Source organism: Myotis yumanensis, unplaced genomic scaffold, assembly GCF_028538775.1.
Source record: "Myotis yumanensis isolate MYYU_CA2020_CCGP unplaced genomic scaffold, mMyoYum1.0.hap1 SCAF_4, whole genome shotgun sequence".
NCBI classification, from domain to species: Eukaryota; Metazoa; Chordata; class Mammalia; order Chiroptera; family Vespertilionidae; genus Myotis; species Myotis yumanensis.
This window is the reverse complement of record NW_027223755.1, coordinates 111,481,315-111,494,033: the sequence shown is the minus strand read 5'-3', so window position 1 is coordinate 111,494,033 and position 12,719 is coordinate 111,481,315. Positions and strand designations below refer to the sequence as shown.

At 42.3% G+C, this 12,719-nt stretch overlaps 1 protein-coding gene across 1 annotated transcript in view; it reads left to right on the top strand.

Moving 5' to 3' along the window:
- The window catches only part of LOC139009403 (phospholipid-transporting ATPase ABCA3-like), a 383,929-nt gene that overhangs the window by 311,661 nt on the left and 59,549 nt on the right, over window positions 1-12,719 (top strand). Inside the window, exons 19-20 of the mRNA XM_070413702.1 lie at window positions 10,484-10,730; window positions 10,872-11,076. Of these exons, the coding sequence (XP_070269803.1) occupies window positions 10,484-10,730; window positions 10,872-11,076 (452 nt within the window). The remainder of the gene's footprint in view (window positions 1-10,483; window positions 10,731-10,871; window positions 11,077-12,719) is intronic.

The following is a 12,719-nucleotide window of genomic DNA, read 5'->3' as shown; positions in this document are numbered from 1 at the left end:
AGGTGTGTTGCTTTCACCTACTCTGCCACCATTTTCCCACTGTATAACCATTGTTTTAAATTTTTCATCTGGTAATTTGGTTACTTTCATTTTATGTAATTATTTTAGGAGTATTTCTCTTGATCTTTCATTTGAAGCATATTTCTGTGTCTCCCCATTTTGTGTCTGTGTATTAGGTAGATCTTCTATGACTCTCAAACTTGTTAGGATGGCTTTGGGCTCAGCTGGCACAATCTTTGAGATCACCCGAGCACTGTGGTTATGTGTACCCTTCTCTTGTAGTTGAGCTTGTAATGCTTTCGGCCCTTTCGTGGGTGTGGTTAGCCCCTCAGACTGGCTGACTATAAGGATAAACCTCAATCCCTGTGCACGAGTTACTGCCCTTCAAGGCTGTGTTGCTCCCAGAACGATCTGGCACCTGCCTCAATCTTCCTTTGGTTTTGCAACTTGTATAGTAAATTGGGTTGAACTTGATGTGGTCTGAAGCCCATCACTAGTTTTGTTGGTTTGGGGTCCATTTGGGTGGGGTTCAGGTAGAGGTTTATGTCAGATGTTGTGGGTACCTGGCCTTGGGCTACCTGTCTGGAGATACCACACTGTTCACTGTGGCTCCATCTACTGGGCCTCTGTGTACAAGGGTTGACTTCCTCCAGCTTAGAGTTGGAGGCAGATCTGTAAAGATCTGATGCTCTCTGAGCTTCACCTGTAAGCTTCTCCCCCTCACCCAGAGGTTGCCTAGTCTTTCTCCAGAGCCTTTTGAATTAAGACTGTAGGATGACCCCAGGGTAGCTGTGAGCCACAGACTCTTCACAGGTTGTGAGCTCAGTAGGACAGAGCAACTGTGTACAGGAGATGGGGCTAGAGGGCCCTTATTGGAGGTTATTTGGTGAGGCATCAATGAGAGGAATGTGGACCTTATTCCAGACACTAACCACTCAGCTTCTGCCCGTCTCCAACTTCAGCTTTCCCAGAAGGAACTTCTTGCAGGTTCAGGTTGGATGCAACCTGCTGTCCCCTCTGCAGGAGCAAACTCACTGGGTGGAGGCACCTGGCTCAGGAGTACAAATAAAGAGTCTTTTGTTGGGGGTGATGCCAACCCACCCTAAAGGAGGGGGCCTAGCACCTTCCTCCTGGTTCCAGTCAGTAGCTTCTGAGGGACACACACTATGAATGTCCTAGCTCCCAGAAGCTCTCCCTTCTCCCCAACCCCTGGAAATGAGCTCAGCAGGGCAGGGAATCAGGGAGTTGGAGGAGCGTATTCCCATTGAGGGTAGTGCCTGCAAGCCTGTTGGAGAGGGGGCAGGCTCTTTTTCCCCTTTCCAAGATAGTGCAGGCTAAGATGGCAGGGGATAGAGGAGTGGCTCCTCCATCATGTAGTCACACAACCCAGCACCCGCCCATTTGATTCCTGGACAAAAGCCCTTCCAGGAGACATGCTTTGAGAGTCCCAGCTCTGCACAGCCCTCTGATTCCCTGTGCAACTGAACTTAGCAGGACGGGGTCAGCCATGTGATTCGACATGTTGCAGGGTGGGCAGTGCCAGCTGTTTGCTAGAGGTCGGGGAGACTGGTCCCCTTTCCAAAGTCATACAGTTCAGTCATTTTCTGAGTCTCCATCAAGAGCCTCCCCAGAAAAAGAGCACCCCAAAGTTCACTGCTGGATGCATTCTGTAGACCCCTCCACAGGACCTGGGCATGACAGAGTGTCCTCACCAGCCATTGGAGGACCAGACAATGCACTCCCTAGGCTGGTGCTATAATAGGAGTGCTTATCTCTGAAAGATGGCATCTGGGTCTTCAGCAGACTCCTTCTCTCCCAGGAGAATTGAATACCCACTGATTTTTCACTACTATATGGGTCCTCTTCCCATCTCTGTTGCTCTGGGTTGAGCATCCTGGCATGAGGTTGAGATCCCGTGCTCCTTGGGGGCAAGGTAGTTTTGCAGCATAGATATCTTCCTGGCTTCTCAGCCACTGCATATAGGTGAGAGGGCCAGCCCTTTCTGTGTCTCTGCCCTTCTTACCAGTCTCTCTATGGCTTCTTCTGTAAATCCTTGGTTATACTACTTCAGTTCAGCTAGTCTTCAGTTGATTATTCAAGTTTGATTGCTCTATAATTTATTTTTTTTAATTTTTTTTTATTGCTTAAAGCATTACAAAGGGTATTACAAATGTGTCCTTTTTTTCCCCGCCCTTGACAATACCCCGGCTTCCCCTACGCCCCAGTGTCTTATGTCTATTGGTTATGCTCATATGCATGCATACAAGTCCTTCAGTTGATCTCTTACCCCCCTCTCTCCTACCCCCCAACCCTCCCCGGCCTTCCCGCTGCAGTTTGACAATCTGTGTGAGGCAGCTCTGCCTCTGTATCTATTATTGTTCAAAAGTTTATAATGGTCTCTATTATCCATGAATGAGTGAGATCATGTGGTATTTTTCCTTCATTGACTGGCTTATTTCACTTAGCATAATGCTCTCCAGTTCCATGCATGCCGTTGCAAATTGTAAGAGTTCCTTCTTTTATACAGCAGCATAGTATTCCATCATGTAGATGTACCACAGTTTTCTAATCCATTCATCTACTGATGGGCACTTAGGCTCTTTCCGGATCTTAGCTATGGTGAATTGTGCTGCTATGAACATATAGGTGCATATATCCTTTCTGACTACTGTTTCTGGTTTCTTGGGATATATTCCTAGAAGTGGGATCATAGGGTCAAATGGGAGTTCCATTTCCAGTTTTTTGAGGAAACTCCATACTGTCTTCCATAGTGGCTGCACCAGTCTGCATTCCCATCAGCAGTGCACAAGTGTTCCTTTTTCTCCACATCCTCTCCAGCACTTGTCGTTTGTTGATTTGTTGATGATAGCCAGTCTGACAGGTGTGAGATGGTACCTCATTGTTGTTTTGATTTGCATCTCTCAGATGATTAGTGACTTTGAGCATGTTTTCATATGTCTCTTGGCTTTCTGAATGTCCTCTTTTGAAAGGTGTCTATTTAGATCCTTTGCCCATTTTTTGATTGGATTGTTTATCTTCTTTTTGTTAAGTTGTATGAGTTCCCTATAAATTTTGGAGATAAGGCCCTTATCAGATATGACGTTGGCAAATATGTTTTCCCACGCAGTGGGTTTTCTTGTTGTTTTGTTGGTGGTTTCTTTTGCTGTGCAGAAGCTTTTTGTTTTGATGTAGTCCCATTTGTTCATTTTCTCTTTAGTTTCAACTGCCCTAGGAGCTGTATCAGTGAAGAAATTGCTTCGGCATATGTCTGAGATTTTGTTGCCTTTGGATTCTTCTAGTATTTTTATGGTTTCCTGTCGTACATTTAAGTCCTTTATCCATTTTGAGTTTATTTTTGTGTATGGTGTAAGTTGGTGGTCTAGTTTCAGTTTCTTGCATGTATCTGTCCAATTTTCCCAACACCATTTATTGAAGAGACTATCTTGGCTCCATTGTATGTTCTTGCCTCCTTTGTCAAATATTAATTGAGCATATTGGTTCGGGCCGATTTCTGGGCTCTCTGTTCTATTCCATTGATCTATATGTCTGTTCTTCTGCCAGTACCAGGCAGTTTTGAGAACAGTGGCTTTGTAATACAGTTTGATATCTGGTATTGAGATCCCACCTACTTTGTTCTTTCTCAGGATTGCTGCAGCTATTCGGGGTCTTTTTTTATTCCAGATGAATTTTTGGAGAGTTCGTTCTAGATCTGTGAAGTATGCCGTTGGTATTTTAATGGGAAGTGCATTGAATTTATAGATTGCTTTGGGTAGTATGGACATTTTAATGATGTTGATTCTACCAATCCATGAACACGGTATGTTCTTCCATCTGTTTATGTCTTCCTCTATCTCTTTTTTCAACGTCCTGTAGTTTTCTGAGTAGAGGTCTTTTACCTCTTTAGTTAAGCTTATTCCAAGGTAGCTTAATTTTTTTGGTGCAATGGTAAATGGGATGGTTTTTCTAATCTCTCTTTCTGAAAGTTCACTATTGGTGTATAGAAATGCCTCAGATTTCTTGGCATTGATTTTGTATCCTGCTACTTTGCCAAATTCATGTATTAAGTCTAGTAGTTTTTTGACGGAGTCTCTAGGGTTTTGTATGTATAATATCATGTCATCTGCAAATAAGGACAGTTTTACTTCCTCTTTTCCAATTTGGATGCCTTTTATTTCTTCTTCTTGTCTAATTGCAATGGCTAATACTTCCAGGACTATGTTGAACAGGAGTGGTGAGAGTGGGCATCCTTGTCTTGTTCCTGTTCTTAGGGGAAATGGTGTTAGTTTTTGTCCATTGAGTATGATGTTGGCTGTGGGTTTGTCATATATGGCTTTTATTATGTTGAGGTATGATCCTTCTATTCCCACCATGCTGAGAGTTTTTATCAAAAATGGGTGTTGGATTTTGTCAAATGCTTTTTCTGCATCAATTGATATGACCATGTGGTTTTTTTCTTTCAATTTGTTTATGTGATGTATCACGTTTATTGATTTGCGGATATTGTACCATCCTTGCATTCCTGGGATAAATCCTACTTGGTCATGGTGTATGATCTTTCTGATGTACTGCTGGATCCGATTTGCTAAGATTTTGTTGAGGATTTTGGCATCTATGTTCATGAGGGATATTGGCCTGTAATTCTCTTTCATTGTGTTGTCTTTACCTGGTTTTGGTATTAGGGTGATGCTGGCTTCATAGAATGAGCTTGGAAGTGTTCCTTCCTCTTGAATTTTTTGTAGTAGTCTGAGGAGGGTAGGTTTTAGTTCTTCCTTGAATGTTTGGTAAAACTCCCCCTGTGAAGCCGTCTGGTCCTGGGCTTTTGTTTGCTGGAAGCTTTCTGATGACTGCTTCAATTTCCTCCATAGTTATTGGCCTATTGAGATTTTTAGATTCTTCCTGATTGAGTTTTGGAATGTTGTATTTTTCTAGGAATTTGTCCATTTCCTCCAGGTTGTCTAGTTTGTTGGAGTAGAGCTGTCCATAGTATTTTTTAACAATCATTGGTATTTCTGTGGGGAATGTTGTTATTTCGCCTCAATCATTTCTGATTTGGTTTATTTGGGTCCTCTCTCTTTGCTTCTTGGTGAGCCTGGCTAGAGGTTTGTCAATCTTGTTTATCCTTTCAAAGAACCAGCTCTTGGTTTCATTGATTTTCTGTATTATCTTTTTGGTCTCTATGTCATTTATTTCTGCTCTAATCTTTATTATCTCCTTCCTTCTGCTCATTCTGGGGTTTTCTTGTTGCTCTCTTTCTAATTCTTTGAGTTGTAGAGTTATATGATTTCCTACCATTTTTTCCTGCTTTTTGAGATAGGCCTGTAGAGCTATAAACTTCCCTCTCAGGACTGCTTTCATTGTGTCCCATAGGTTTTGGATTGTTGTGTTTTCATTGTCATTAGTTTCCAGGATGCTTTTAATTTTTTCTTTGATCTCATTGGTAACCCAATCAATATTTAATAACATGCTATTCAGCTTCCAAGTGTTTGAGTATTTTGGGTTGTTTTTTCTGTAGTTCGTTTCTAATATTATGCCATCGTGATCTGAGAAGATGCTTGGTATGATTTCAATCTTCTTGAATTTGGGGAGACTTTGTTTGTGACCCAATATGTGGTCTATTTTTGAATATGTCTTATGAGCCCTTGAGTAGAATGTATATTCTGTGGCTTTGGGGTGAAGTGTTCTGAAGATGTCAATTAAGTCCATCTGATCAAGTGAGTCATTTAGGGTTGCTGTTTCTTTGCTGATTGTTTGTCTAGAGGATTTATCCAGAGATGTCAGTGGTGTATTAAAGTCCCCTACTATGATTGTATTGTTGTCGATCTCTCCTTTGATATCTTCCAGGAGTTTTTTATGTATTTGGATGCTCCTGCATTGGCTGCATAAATGTTTACCAGGGTTATATCTTCTTGTTGTATTGATCCCTTTAGTATTATGAAGTGGCCTTCCTTATCTCTGGTTATGGCCTTCACTTTGAGGTCTATTTTGTCCGATATAAGTATTGCTACCCCAGCTTTCTTTTCCTTTCCATTTGCCTGGAAGATATTTTTCCATCCCTTCACTTTCAGTCTGTGTGAGTCCCTTCTAATGAGGTGGGTCTCTTGTAGACAGCAAATGTATGGGTCATGTTTTTTTATCCATTCAGTCACTCGATGTCTTTTGGTTGGAGCATTTAGTCTGTTTACGTTTAAAGTTATTATTGAAAGGTACTTGTTTGTAGCCATTTCTTTTTGTGTGTGTGGCTGTTTTCTTTCTGAGCTTTTTATTTCTTCTTTTTACACCAGTCCCTTTAGCATTTCTTGCATTGCTGGCTTGGTGGTGATAAACTCCCTTAGATGCTTTTTGTCTGTGAAGCTTCTTATTTCCCCTTCAATTTTGAATGATAGCCTTGCTGGATAGAGTATTCTTGGATTCGGTCCTTTGCTTTGCATCACTTTGTAAATTTCTGTCCATTCTTTTCTGGCCTGATGTGTTTCTGTTGAGAAATCATTTGATAGTCTAATGGGAGATCCCTTGTATGTAACTTTCCGTCTCTCTCTTGCACCCTGTAAATTCTCTCTTTGTCCTGAACATTTGCCATGGTAATTATGATGTGTCTTGGTGTGGGTCTTTTGGGGTTCATCTTGTTTGGGATTCTCTGTGCTTGTGTGACTTTTTTCTTCCCCACCTCAGGGAAGTTTTCTGATATTATTTCTTCGAGTAGGTTTTCTAACCCTTGTTCCTCTTTCTGTTGTTCTGGCACCCCTATTATTCGTATGTTGTTTCGTTTCATATTGTCCCATAGCTCCCTTAGGCTCTCCTCCTGTCTTTTAATTTTTTTCTCCAATTGCAGTACAGTTTGGGTGTTTTTTGCTTCCTTGTCTTCTAATTCACTAATTCGGTCCTCCGCTTCTCCTAGTCTACTGTTGATGCTTTCAATGGTGTTTTTTATTGCAGCTATATCGCTCTTCATTTCTTCTTGGTTCTTGCATATGTTAGTGATTTTTTCATCTGTTTCTTCTTGCATAAGTAGTTGATTTTTTTCATCTGTTTCATCTTGCTTCTTGCATATGTTGTTGATTTTTTCCTCCATCCGGTTTATGCACGCTAGGACCCTTATTCTGAATTCTTTTTCTGTCATGTTGCGTGCCTCTGTCTCACTTAGCTGCTTTTCTGGCGAGTCCTCCTTTTCTTTCCTTTGGGGGTTTCTTTGCCTGCCCATGTTTGATCTCACTGACATATCTAGATGTTGAGTCGTTCAGTGGCTGCTCCCTGGGTGGCAGTGGCTCCTTGGGCGGTTGTGGTAGCAGCTGCTCCTCAGTTGGCAGCAGCTCCTCTGGTGGGTGCTGTTCACAGCTGTGGTGGCTCTTCTGGCTGGTGGGGGAGGCTTCACGTACAGCTGCTCTTCCTCAGACAGAGGGTGTGGTGATCATGAGGCTGCAGTGATCAGGGGGCTGCTGTTGCTTGGATCTGCTGCGTTGATTTAAAGGCACAAAATACAACACAACAAGGCACAACGTACCAGGCACTGAACACAAGTGTATTCACGATATTAATAACCCCAAATAAAGGTGACCACCCTAATTAAGAGAATTAGGGGACAAGGAAGAAAGAAGAGAAGAAGAGAAAAGAGAGAAAAGAGAAATAAGAAAAAAACAAACAAAAAAGGAGTGCAAAAATAGAATTGGGAAAAAAGGGGGGGAAAAAAGAAAAAAAAAAGAGCAAAAAGAGAGAATGAAGTAGAAGCGGGGAAGAGACTATTTGAATGAGGAGAAAACTCCAATAGAACTGTCACTAATCTCAACAAATTCCAGCAACAGATCCCTGGAGATGAATGCAAACTACAAACCACCAATAATATCAAGAGGGGCAAGGGAAAACAGAAGCACAAAAATAACCGGGGGCGGGGAGGGGTGAGGGGAGGGAAGGGAAAAACCAGCAGAAAGAAAGAATAAAAAGAAAAAGCAAAACAACCTCACAACCAGTCCTAAAAAAGAAAAAGAAAAAACACAAAACAAAACAAACAAACAAATAAAAAAAACACCCCAATATATTCAACAATCAAGAAAACAATAGAAGGATAAGAGAAAAAAAATGTTTGGAAAGTGAAGAAGGATAAAGAATAGGTGTATAAGGATTTAGAGCAGTGGATTGGAAATAGGATATATAAGTAGGGTGGAATTAGACAGGGGGTAAAAGGATGGAATTGGGGAAATCTAAAGCAGGAATAGGGTAAGAGAAACAGGACACCAAAAGGGGAAAAGTGAGGAAGAGGGTTTTAGCAAAGAGGTGAAATTGAGATAGGGAAAATTAATGCTAAAGGAACGATGAAAATAGAATGGAGAACACTAATCCCAAAAGAAAATGAAGAGAAAATAAAATGGCACTTTAAAAAATGGTAAAATGGTAGCAGTAATAACACTGGTTAAAAATAAAAATGTAGTAATTGAAAGAGTAAAATCAGGTGATGGAAAAAGAAGAAAAAGAAAAAAATTGGTTTCTTAGTAAAAAGGCGAAAAAAGAAAAAAAAAAGAAAAAGAAAAAATTTGCAGTAGTGATGGTCTTTCGGTTCTTCTACTCTTCAGCCTGGTTCGCCTTAGTCCTGCCAGGTATTTAGGAGAGTGTTGAATTTCCCTGCGTTACACTGTTCCTCCGTGTTGTAAATTGCTGGGGTCCAATCCCAGTGGGTCCAGGGGTCCCCAAAGGTGTGGACGGAGTCGGCGAAGAAGGAATGACACCAAGACAGCCTTCGGTTGATCAGCAGCCTAGTCAGGACCTATAGCCAGGATCTCCAGCCAAAGTTCTGGTTGGAGTTCTGGTTAGGAACTGATGAGGATCTGATGTTTATTGTCTTGTTACATCCATATTTATACCAGCCGATTTTAATCCTCTCAATTTCTATTACAAAGGTTAGGGCGTTTCTTATCTCCATTCCAGGGAGTAAAGATTATGTAGCTTAACTACCCGCCTGGCACTTAATTAAGGTGTTGTATCCCCTCCCTAACCTCAGGGAAAGATCCCCACCTGGGGAAACAACCTTTCTCGGAGAGGTGACCTTGGTTAAAACACATGGCGCTAAAGAGAGCAAACATATTAAAAACAGTATGCTATATACGCCAGGTCCATTGAAACATATGCTGCATAGATGTTTCTTTCCTGCAGCGACTGTGTCAAGCAGCAAGGATGGACCGGCTTCCAGCAGTAAATCACAGTCCTGATTTTAAAGCAGGCCGTATTTGTGATCCAGTCTGCCTTAATTTGTATTCACCTAAGAGTCAGTTTGTGGCTCAGCCTCTGGGTGGCAGTGTTTTCGGGTTGGTTGGCCTCTGAGGCTATACAGCTTCTCTATCCTTTTTTAATTGTTACCCTGCTCTGTGTTGTTGGTGGGACTGAAAGTCCCTCTATAGGCCAGACCCTGGTAACTCCCAGGGACTAATCAGCTTATTTTAATCCTTTATCTCATACAGGGTGGAATCTGGGTGTGGCTGTGCTCCTTGCCTGGGGGAGGAATTCCACCCTCTGGAGAGAATGGCTGCCCCAGTCCTGGGCCCAGGGGTGTCTCAGCACTCAATTCGCTGCCACCTCCCCCGGCTCCCCCTCTCTCCTCAGCCTCTCCCCAGATTCCACTCATCCGCACCTTCGCCCTCTCTTCAGCACAGGTGAGTGTCTGTATCCGAACTGTCCTATGAGCAGGGTTCAGTGAAAACAAAGAAACAAACAAATGCCGGCTGGCCGCGGAAACGCTCCTCTCTTATGGGTCTGGGAAAAGCTCCTCTCTTACCAGCACTGCATGATCTGGGAAACGCTCCTCTCTTATGGGCACTGCATGGTCCGGTCAGTTCCTCAGGATGCCCCCTTTAGTCTCAGTTTTCCGCAATCACCAAATCCAAATCTCAAATCTCCTGGCGCCCGCAAACCCGCGGAACTCCTTTCCCCAGTCAGGGGCTGTGTCTGTCCCAAGAGACGCGGCTGTTTGCCATGCCGTCTCCCTCCGACCCTCTGGGCTCAGGTCTGGCAAACTTTCCTGCCCAGATCCCTGGTTTTTAACCTTTCCAGGGGAGCTCTGCCCTTCCCGGCTGCAAACCGTCTCACCAGCTGAGTAAATTCGCCAATTCGAGGTGGGTGTTATTAGTTTCAGCTGCTTACTCTGTTTGCTCCGGGACAAGACCTGGGACGCGTCTGCCTATATCGCCGCCATCTTCCGGACTCCTGATTGCTCTATAATTTATAAATCTGGGGCTGGTGTCAAGTGAGTATAGCTGCCACTTACTCTGCAGCCATCTTGGAATCCTACTGGTTTTTTTTCAAGTTGTAGAGTATAATGTGAGATTGTAGAGAGTAATGATGGGGTAGAATTATTGAGGATCAAGACAAAAATTTTAAGTAACCATTATGAGAAGTTGGAAGAAGAACAGAAAAAAAAAATGTTCGGTCTTTCTTCTCCAATATAAGAAGTAGGTGGTTTATTACATGTTGACTCACTGACCAATTTCTTTCTTTTTTCTAGGTCATGTAACAAATGACATATTGAAAATTAAAAAGTTTAATGACTTCTCCATTATTGCCTTTTCCATTGAGGTTGGGGAAAACAAAACACTATTGACAATTTTGTTCAATAATGAGGCATATCATTCAGCTACAACATCTCTGGCAGTGTTAGACAACATCCTCTTCATGTCACTCTCTGGCCCCAGTGCTTCCATTAAAGTCTCCAACAAACCTCAGCCTCTCCCTCTTTATATTTCTCATGAAGTGTACGTATCATTTTCCTTTATTGGAATTGAGTCTTCATATATCCCCTTGTAATTTGGCCATTACAAGAAAATAGCTACTGAAATCATCATTTTCTACTTTTATTTCATCATTTATTTGAATTTTTATTTCATCCTTTGTAGGCCTACAGATGGAAGCCGTATAGTATTACATTTGGCTTTTGGCATGGCTGTTGTAGTCGCTAGCTTTGGCCTCCAGACAGTGACTGAGAGAATCACTAAGGCCAAGCACATCCAGTTTGTGAGTGGGGTCTATGTCCTTACCTACTGGCTTTCTGCTCTCCTGTGGGATCTCATCTACTACTTCATCTCCTGCTGCCTACTGCTGGTGAGTGTTAGCTGAAGTTACATGAAGGCTAATTTTTCTATGTCACCCACCAGAAATTCCTAATCAAGTAATTATATCCTAAAATAAAACTTGTAAAGAAGTTTACAAGTTAAGTATGTCAAAGAATATATTGTGGAAATGTTCTCCCTCATATTCTTTCAGCTGGAGAAAATATTTGTCTTTGAAAAGTCTCTCAAATTGGTTTCTCATGTAATTCTCAGCATGATGCCCTGGCCAAAAACTCTAGGATGGACTATTATTTGTCACTTGTCTCTTACTACCCATATTACTTCCCACTAATTCCCAATGCTGTGTCCTTTGGTAAAATTGGACTATAGAAAACAAGGTAGAATCAAGACCTAAGTAAAGCTTCCTGTTACCATTCACCCCTACTCTCTATAGAACCTCCTACACCCTTTGTGACATCTAGAAGTCTTCCATTGTTGCGGTCATTGTCTTATAATCTAGACACACACACACATCCTAGGACCAACCCCCACCCCACCCCCTCCACGCACACACACTTTCATACCTCAAACTCAAGATGGCTAGGTCTGCAAAGCAAAACTAGTTTTGACTCAGACAACTGATTTTAGACATTGAGAAAGTGGTTTAAAGAATGTACATGTAAGGATAGTACAGCATCTTTTAATGTAAAGACTTTGCTCATTAAGGAACTTGGCAACTTCTTTTGTATGCATATTGAAGTTGAGGAAGATATGAAGCTATGCAGTTACAAGGGGTAAACACAGGAGTAAAAGAGGTAAAGCTCCTTTCTTTGCAAGAGTTACTGGGAAATTAAGTCGAATAGGATAACATCTCAGCCCTCAAATAGTTCACTGTTTAGCAATGGACACAGCAGTGAAATAGATCATTATAAAATAGCATGCTAGCCGTGGCCGGTTTGGCTCAGTGGATGGAGCGTCAGCCTGCGGACTGAAGGGTCCTGGGTTCAATTCCGGTCAAGGGAATGTACATTGGTTGCGGGCACATCCCCAGTGGGAGGTATGCGGGAGGCAGCTGATCGATGTTTCTCTCTCATCGATGTTTCTAACTCTCTGTCTCTCTCCCTTCCTTTCTGTAAAAAATCAATAAAATATATTTTAAAAAAATAAAATAAAATAAAATAGCATGCTAATTGCCACTATAATGGATAAACTACCAGTTCAAACTACACCATAGAATGGTAAAATTAGTTGTTGGAGGAAAAAAAGAGAAACTTTCCGTCTATCTGGCTCCAGCAACTTGTGAATATTGCACAGGGCCTAATATTGGTTCTGAAGGAGAACCAGGATCTCACCAGCTAGAACAGCTTCTCAGCACAGGCCAGGGGCTAGGCTGGTTGGGGCAGGGATGGTGAGGTAGTGTAGTGAGCAAGTAGTATGTACAGAAGAGTCCCAAGATGCAGAGAGCAGTGTGGGGCTTCGGTCATCTCACAACAGTGCACAACTCCAGCGGTGTTCTCCTGCCAGTCTCTTCTGCTCATAGCTCACCAACCAGCCAGCATAACAAGAGAAAATCACTATCCTCTGTGACGGATGCTCCTCTCATTCTTCACCACAGGAACTTGGGTAGCTACTCCAGACATAGTCTCTGGCTTTACTAGCTCCCTTGTGTAACACAGTGTGCATTGAATCAATCAG